The following is a 7853-nucleotide window of genomic DNA, read 5'->3' as shown; positions in this document are numbered from 1 at the left end:
TGTAAGGTGGAGTAGACTACTGGTATGTGTCTGCCGGGTTGTAGCAACATCACACAAAGACCCCTAGATGGCGCCATAACCTCTCGCTGATCCGAAGGTGAGTGCGAGTTGAGCGCACTGAAGGCGAAACAAATATCCAAAAGCTTACAACATTCTTTGCAAGTGAAAAAGTTATAACAAAAAAAAACTACAAAATATATAAAACCTTTGTCATAATAACACATTTTATAATAAGGGTATCGAATCATGATAACATGAATTGGTATTAAGGTGTACAAGGTGTCACAGTCAAGGGGATTTTTCTTTGGCTTCTTGCCCACCCATCAGTCTCCTGGTTCACGTCACACCAGACCGTCTCATCCAGAAGAACAGACACCTGAAGGTTCAGTCATTCCATGGCTTGAATAGGAGATGACACCACTCCAACATATCTAGGCTATGGAGTAGAAACAGATAAACGGTTCATTTATTGACAACTCTCATAATAACAGTGGGCTATTTGATCATACTTTGCCACGTGTAGGCAATCATTGGAGACTTAGACAGTGGACAATTACCTTGGAGAACTACTTTTAGAATAGAATGAATAGAAACATTATCCTAAAAGACTCAATTTCGACAGTTGTTTGCAGGTCTGCATAGCGTTATGGTGCCATAACTGGAGTTTTACAGACTGCTGACACAGCTATGCAATCAACTCAGACAACCTCGATTCACTACACCATGCACGACTTAAATGAATCTCAAATCTTACCCATTTCAAGGGCTACAGGATGCAACTTCTTCCCTAACCAACCAACCGGACACTGCTCGGATCCAGCGCATGGCCAGCTGAAGTTTGACTCTCATTCTTTGCTGGAATATAATGGGAATAACGGTCTCTACAGTCCCGGCATGTATGAGTTTGGGTTCCCCACCTCTTACGGTTGTTACGGATCTTATATGGGCTCTTCACCTCTCACCACGGACACAGGTGGGTAACATTATCACAGTATTTCACTATTTGTTGATTCGAATGTGGCTGTGCCCTTCATTGAATGCCACTATTTGTCTGCTCCTAAGTGTGGACCGAGGTAAAAGTAGTTTGATATTGGATATTTGGTGGAAATTGTGTTTTATTTCATCAATAGCTATTGAACCAAGCATGCCATGACTATGAAAATGTTATATTCTGAATCAGAGAAGGATAAACAAAAATCCACAGCTCTATACAAATAAATAGTGGATTTTTCTCCATCCTCCCCTGATTCAGGATATATCCTTTTCATAGTCATGGCACGCTTTGTTTTAAGAGCTATTCAAGACCCCCCCCCCCCAAAAAAAAAATGTTTTTAATAATAGTTTGAACAAAAGAAAAAGCGGTGGATTTTTGTCCATCCTCCCTGATGAAGAACACTGAGCGTACAACACATTAGAAGCACCTGCTCTTTCCATGACACAGACTGACCAGGTGAATCCTGGTGAATACTATAATCCCTTATTGATGGCATTTGTTAAATCCACTTTAATCAGCGTAGATGAAGGGGAAGAGACAGGTTGAAGAAGGATTTTTAAGCCTTGAGATAATGGAGACATGGATTGTGTGCATGTGCCATTCAGAGGGTGAATGGGCAAGACAAAAGATTTAAGTGCCTTTGAACAGGGGATGGTAGTAGGTGCCAGGTTCACCGGTTTGAGTGTGTCTGGAACTGTAACTCTGCTGGGTTTTTCGTGCTCAACAGTTTCCTGTGTGTATCAAGAATGGTCCACCACCCAAAGGACATCCAGCCAACTTGACTCAAGTGTGGGAAGCATTGGAGTCAACATGGGCCAGCAACCCTATGGAATACTTTCTCCACCTTGTAGTCCATGCCCTAACGAATTGAGGCTTGTCTGAAGGCAAAAGAGAGTGCCACATAATTTTCATAGTGATGGCATGCTTTGTGTAAGAGACATTGAAGAATGAAAGCATCCCCCCCCCAAAAAAAAAAAAAAATCACCATGGCATGCTTGGTCCAATAGCTATTGACGAGAGAAAACAGAATATCCAATATAAAACTACATTTATCTTGGTTAAATGTGTATGTATCAATTATGTGCATGTATGCATATCCAAATGTGTATGCAAACGTGTAATACTCTCCTTTTATAACTAACACATCATTTGGTCATTACTGTAGTTTTCAGAAACATTGTGTTGGCTCTTTATGCCAGGTTTTGTTTTATTCATATTACAGGATACATTGTGTTAATCAATGATAGTACTACTATTAATGGTCATACACATTTTCTCAGAGAAAGAGCCAGAAGTCCGAATGGTAAAGGGAAAACAAAAGAAAGTCCGGAAGCCCAGAACCATCTACTCCAGCCTGCAGCTGTGCGCGCTCCAGTGCAGGTTCCGAACGAGGCAGTATCTGGCGCTACCTGAGCGTGCGGAGCTGGCCGCTTCACTGGGACTCACACAGACACAGGTGCACCATGTTCATTTTCTGACCATGATGGACCTCAATGATAATCATTTATGATTTCAAATATTATTTTCATTATATGCTAAATGTATTTCATATGTACAGTAAGTGCATTGTATTGTATACAAGTGCACTACGCTTTCTGCCAAGAGGTAGCACTTGTCTGGAGGTAGCAGTGTGCTTGTACGACTGGAATTTCAAACACCATCTATACTTCCTCTCCCAGGTGAAGATTTGGTTCCAGAACCGTCGCTCAAAGTTGAAGAAGCTATGTAGAAACAGCCAGATGCCACTGGAACAGCCGGAGACCCCGTGTGCCTCCCCTAGGTCCAGCAGCTCTCCTCAGGCTACAACGGTGCACTGGGCCCCCCATGGTATTACTGAGACAGGAGGCTCAAGCAATGAGCAGAACTGTATCCCTCCAAGCAACTCATCCTTTTACAGTAACTACTCTTGGTACTCGGCAACAGACTCTGTGGCACTCTCCCAGCAGAGTCCAGTACTATATCAGCCACACAATCCTTCAGTTGATGTGGGTTCAATTTATTGATAAACAGGATGAAAGATAATGAAAACCTGCTAATGGGAAAATCTATGTGTGGACTCTGCTTTCACCTGGCAGGAATATGAGCAATTTTTATTTAGCAGATAAACAGTTTATGACCAGTTTATTTTAAACAAATTCCTGTATGTTTGAGAATAACATTGATATTGAACATTGTGTAATAAATGTGCCATATTGTACATATGACAAGAATGTGGCCTAAGGAACTTAAAAGGCATCGCTTCAATAGAATTAGTGGAAATAACCTAAAAGCACGGTATCTAATTGGTCTAGAGGAAAAACTAAATAAGTTACTAACAATGTAGAGCTGGAGGTTGATGTGATCAGAGACTATTAGTAGGGCTGAATACGTCACACATGCAGCCAAACAACGCAGCATCAATAACATCATGACATGATCAGTCCAGCGGACTTATGATACTCTGCAAACCTTGCAGTCCTAACAACGTTAACACAAGATAATCATATGATGCCGTCAATCAGAGAAGAATGTGGTCCCCAGATTAGAATTCATTTGATTTCCTGAAACATAAAGTCAAAAGTGTTAAAGTAACATTGCAATGACCACATATTGTTTGCTAATATTTTGTCAGACAAAAAAAGTGAAAGGTAAGACATGATATGCTAATGACTCAAAGATAGACAGTTTCTAATTAAACAAGAACTCAAGCTTTATTTAAATAATAAAACGTATTTTCTACACAGAAGTCATACAAAATAATGCACTAGTGCAGTCTCATTTGAGTCAATATCAATGCCCAGTTTTTCTAGTCTCTCTGTGGTGCTAACCCTGGGTCAGTTTGGTGTTTTACCTCTTCATAGATGTTGATGTGACTGGGGTGTGAACAGCTGATCTGAAAAGAGGGATTAGACTCCTATTGGCGATGGCTCATCCTCCTCGGGTAGTTTGGTGAGAATATCCACACCGTCAGAGGTGATGACTACTGTGTGTTCAAACTGGGCTGACCTGAACACACACACACATACAGGTTAATCCGGGGTATCAGTGACACTTTGGGCTATAACCATTTATGTCAGTCGTATGTAGGCTGTAAGTGGCCTACCTCTTGTCATCTGCAGACACTGCTGTCCACTTGTCCTTCAGGATTCTGAACTCTGACGATCCTTCCATCAATATAGGCTCTGCATACACAGATTTAACATTCAAGGGAAACTTCGGGATTTTGGCACAATGACTGGAAGTCTATGGGTATCTGCTAGCATGCTAGTAGACTTCCAGTCATTGCGCTAACACTAGTTAGCATTGGCTCTTCCTCTAACTTCCTTCATACAGGATGTAGAGATATAAAAACTGTATTCATGAGTTCACCACTAGGCAGGTAGCCTAGTGGTTAAAGTGTTAGACTTGTGTCCGAAAGGTTGCAAGATCGAATTCCCGAGCTGACAAGGTCAAATCTGTCTTTCTACCCCTGAACAAGGCAGTTAACCACTGTTCCTAGGCCGTCATTGAAAATAAGAATTTGTTCTGAACTGACTTGCCTAGTTCAATAAATAAAGGTGAAATAAGGAAAAATCCTGAAGTATCCCTTTAACACACCTGCTGCTAGATATTCATCATAAGATGCCAAATTCATCATACTGGCTTTATGTCTGTATTTTGAAAGTTATATATCTTGAAAGTTGACTGCTGCTAAACATTTTGGGACTATATCAACATTGGACTAATGAAACAAATACTAAAAGATAGTTTTAGGGTGGAGTTTTCCTTTAACATACACTGACAGACATTGGACATGTAACTGACCTATAGTGAAGGCCATCCCTTCATCCATGGTCATATCATTGGCATTAGCTGTCAGATAAATGAGAAAGTGATATTTAGGTCCAATATACTGTAGGTAGGGTTGCAAAATTCCTGGAACTTTCAATAAATTCCCCAGTTTTGCAGAAATCTGGGTTGGAGTCTAGATTTCCTGCTTATTCCTTCAACTGGGATTTCAGGAAAACCAGAGAGTTTATTAAAAGTTCCTGTAATTTTGCAACCCTAACTCTAGGTAATGGTGAATGAGTGGACCATATAAAACTGTAGGATTGCTGTGAGATACCAACTCTTACCATGGTGCCAGATCTCAGGATGGCAATGGAAGTAGGAGCCTATGCCATGCCCAATGAAGTAGGGACACACATGGAAACCATTGGACTGGGCTATTTCACTGTAGAAGGAAGAGAGGGCCAGTAGATTATACAAAACAACAAAGGGGTTGTGTGTGTGTGTGTGTGTGTGTGTGTGTGTGTGTGTGTGTGTGTGTGTGTGTGTGTGTGTGTGTGTGTGTGTGTGTGTGTGTGTGTGTGTGTACCTGATAGTGTTACCTATAACACACAGTGGAGCCCCAGGTTTACAGGCAGCAATGGCATCATCTCTACACTTCCTGGCTGTCTTCACTAGCTTTCGCCCCACCTCGTCCACACAGCCAATCAGGAATGTCTCTGAAGTGTCACCATGGTAACCCTCCAGATAGACCTGATGAAGGGGTTGGGGTGGTAAGGAATGTGGAACAGTGGATCGTGTGTGTATGTGAAGGGGGGTAAAACTCACAGTCACATCAACGTTGATAATGTCGCCATCTTGCAGTTGTCGGGTGTCAGGTATGCCATGGCAGACCACATTATTGACAGAGGTGCAGACTGATTTGGGGAACCCCCCATATCTCAGGGGAGAGGGGTACGCGTTGTGACGAATCGTCTCCTGGTGGACAATAAAATCTATCTCGTCTGTCATCATGCCAATCTGGGGGTCAGAGGTAAAAGCGATGACGTTATTCATTTGGAATGTCAGCAAACAGACAGACACACTCTCTTACTCTCTGTAACACACACACACCTTGAGACTGCGTCCGGCTAGCAGCAGTATCTGTCTGGCTAGCTGGCAGGCTCTGGTCAGGCCTTGAATCTGCTCCTGGTCTTTGATCTCTATGTAGTCTGGCCAGTCTGGGACCTGACCACTGTTCACATAGTCAGGCCTCAGGATATGCTACAGAGACAGAGAAAGAGAGAGACAGAAAGGGAGAGCCAGGGAGGAAGAGAGAAAAGGAGGGGGAAGAGTGAGATGGAGAGGGGGGGGGCAGAGGACAGTCATTTTATTGCATAACAAGTTTGATACCATCAAAACTGATATATCCTGGGTAGATATCCTTGGTAAATTGTGATTGACTGACTGATCTACAAATCATATTGAGTAGTTATTCATGATGCAAAGTGATTTGTAGATCAGTCAGTCTCGACTCGCTATTCAAGTCAGCTGCAATGTTGAATGCGCCCAAAGTTTGAGGTAAGTGATCCATTGTAACTTGGGCAGTGACTGGCAGAGCGAGATATGTGATGCATTGTGGGATATTGGGTACATACTGTACCTACCTTGGGCACTGAGTAGGCTGGTCTGACGACAGCCGGTCTGACTACACTGCGAGAGCTCTTCCACTTCCTCCAGAAGAACTGTCGGTGCTGCTGGGATTGGACACCCCAGGGTGAGCCACACCCCCACAGACCACACACCCTCTGGAGGAAACCCCCCAATCCTGGAAAGAGACAGACACACATACATACAGATAAATCAGACTGAAAAGGAAACGAAACACCTAAATTGCCATTATGAAAATTGCTAAACAGTATCACTTTTTTACTTTAAACCCACTCACAAAAACAGCTCTCCTCTAGTACATCACCTAATAGTACTGCTTGTGTGTCTTTGTGGAGTATTTCAGTGGTACACTCCCACCAACTACAGAGTGAAGATAATATTATTAGCCAATAAGGTTTAATGTAGTCAAAATATAACTATGACACACCAGACATCTATATGACTCTGGACTACAGACAGTCATTCCATTATAGACTCTCTGAGAGGGTTCTAATAGAAAGTAATATCTTTAAATATTAGCTCATCCACTCATGGTCTGCCGGCTGCTTAACTAATTGATCAGTCATATGTGAAAATCCGGTGACTTTGACACTGATTGATTTGACTCAATATGACATGTAAAGGCCTATATTAATCAACTCAAAGCAGATTGAGACAACATTTGCAAATGTCAGCTCTGCCCAGGAACTGATCTAAGGATAGTACATATGGTTTCCACCCTAATGGCAAAGGTTAGAGTACTAATCCTAGAGCTTTCGTCAAGGGCCAATTCTGCATGGTGCAGACACGACAGGCGCCCCACGTTTGTTTGCATCCGCCAAAGACAGCACCCACCTGACAGGCCGTCAAGCCTGCCAATCCCATAGGTCTAAAGTATATCCAAATGAGAGATGTGTAATTGAAATAAAAGTACAACTGTCAATATAGATTACAGCTGACAACCTCACGTTGTGAAACACGCGTCCTCTGATCAGTGCTTCTCAGAGGTTGTCATCTATTTATTTGAAGTTCTATTAGAAGCATTGTTTTCATCATTCGCCATCTTCGAATCAACATATGTTGGTGGTTATCTGATTATTGACTTATTCGCGAATTCTTACCTGCTCTTGATAGAAGTTTAGCACCACCGGGCGCCGCCATATTGTTTGTAGTGGAGGATCACATTACATTACTTTACGTCATGGATTGGATTTGCATGGATTCACTCAGGGCCATAAAATGATGTTGCAGACAAGCAAGCACACACACATATATATTTTCTTTGGTTACTGACATTTTTTCAGCCCATCTCCCAGTCGAATGTACTGACCAATCAAATACTGAATGTCTTTGAGAGAAATACGATCTATTCCTTCTTCGAGGAGGAGGTTTAATGGCGGTTGGCATCCAACAAAATGTTGCATTACCACCACCTACTGGACTGGAGTAAAATTCCCTTATACCTTGCTTGAATTTTACAAAT

General features: G+C 42.2%; 2 protein-coding genes across 3 annotated transcripts; one reads left to right on the top strand and one right to left on the bottom strand.

Annotated features, from left to right (window-relative positions):
- The first annotated feature begins 405 nt into the window (after nucleotides 1–405).
- On the top strand, nucleotides 406–2997 carry LOC135510962 (homeobox protein Dlx2b-like). The gene is made up of 3 exons (XM_064932325.1): nucleotides 406–973; nucleotides 2275–2450; nucleotides 2674–2997. The coding sequence occupies exons 1-3, from the start codon at nucleotides 688–690 to the stop codon at nucleotides 2995–2997; spliced, it is 786 nt and encodes a 261-aa protein (XP_064788397.1). The 5' UTR covers nucleotides 406–687.
- Nucleotides 2184–7747, bottom strand: metap1d (methionyl aminopeptidase type 1D (mitochondrial)). 2 transcript variants are annotated; one of them, XR_010451191.1, is made up of 10 exons: nucleotides 7492–7747; nucleotides 6388–6548; nucleotides 5855–6004; nucleotides 5570–5761; nucleotides 5331–5494; nucleotides 5089–5186; nucleotides 4778–4825; nucleotides 4077–4155; nucleotides 3825–3979; nucleotides 2184–3534 (listed from the first exon to the last, which is right to left on the bottom strand). XR_010451191.1 is itself a non-coding variant. In XM_064932310.1 (9 exons), exons 1-9 carry the CDS (start codon nucleotides 7529–7531, stop codon nucleotides 3880–3882), a joined length of 1032 nt encoding a protein of 343 aa, XP_064788382.1. In that variant the 5' UTR covers nucleotides 7532–7747; the 3' UTR covers nucleotides 3541–3879. The 2 variants fall into 2 exon arrangements, 1 of the variants encoding a protein (XP_064788382.1); XM_064932310.1 differs by lacking the exon at nucleotides 2184–3534 and having other exon boundaries at nucleotides 3541–3979.
- Nucleotides 7748–7853: the final 106 nt, after the last annotated feature.

This window comes from Oncorhynchus masou, chromosome 3, assembly GCF_036934945.1.
Source record: "Oncorhynchus masou masou isolate Uvic2021 chromosome 3, UVic_Omas_1.1, whole genome shotgun sequence".
Classification (NCBI taxonomy): Eukaryota; Metazoa; Chordata; class Actinopteri; order Salmoniformes; family Salmonidae; genus Oncorhynchus; species Oncorhynchus masou.
Note: the sequence above shows the minus strand (reverse complement) of the source record. Positions and strands in the feature narration are given on the sequence as shown.

Excerpts from the sequence above, each read along its gene's own strand:
- LOC135510962 (XM_064932325.1), top strand. The coding sequence starts at position 688 with ATGCAATCAACTCAGACAACCTCGATTCACTACACCATGCACGACTTA. Across the intron at positions 974-2,274 it reads ACCTCTCACCACGGACACAG|AGAAAGAGCCAGAAGTCCGA; the intron begins GTGGGTAACATT and ends ACATTTTCTCAG. Across the intron at positions 2,451-2,673 it reads TGGGACTCACACAGACACAG|GTGAAGATTTGGTTCCAGAA; the intron begins GTGCACCATGTT and ends TTCCTCTCCCAG.
- metap1d (XM_064932310.1), bottom strand. The coding sequence starts at position 7,531 with ATGGCGGCGCCCGGTGGTGCTAAACTTCTATCAAGAGCAG. Across the intron at positions 5,495-5,569 it reads TTATCAACGTTGATGTGACT|GTCTATCTGGAGGGTTACCA; the intron begins GTGAGTTTTACC and ends CCCCTTCATCAG. Across the intron at positions 3,980-4,076 it reads GTGTCTGCAGATGACAAGAG|GTCAGCCCAGTTTGAACACA; the intron begins GTAGGCCACTTA and ends GTGTGTGTTCAG.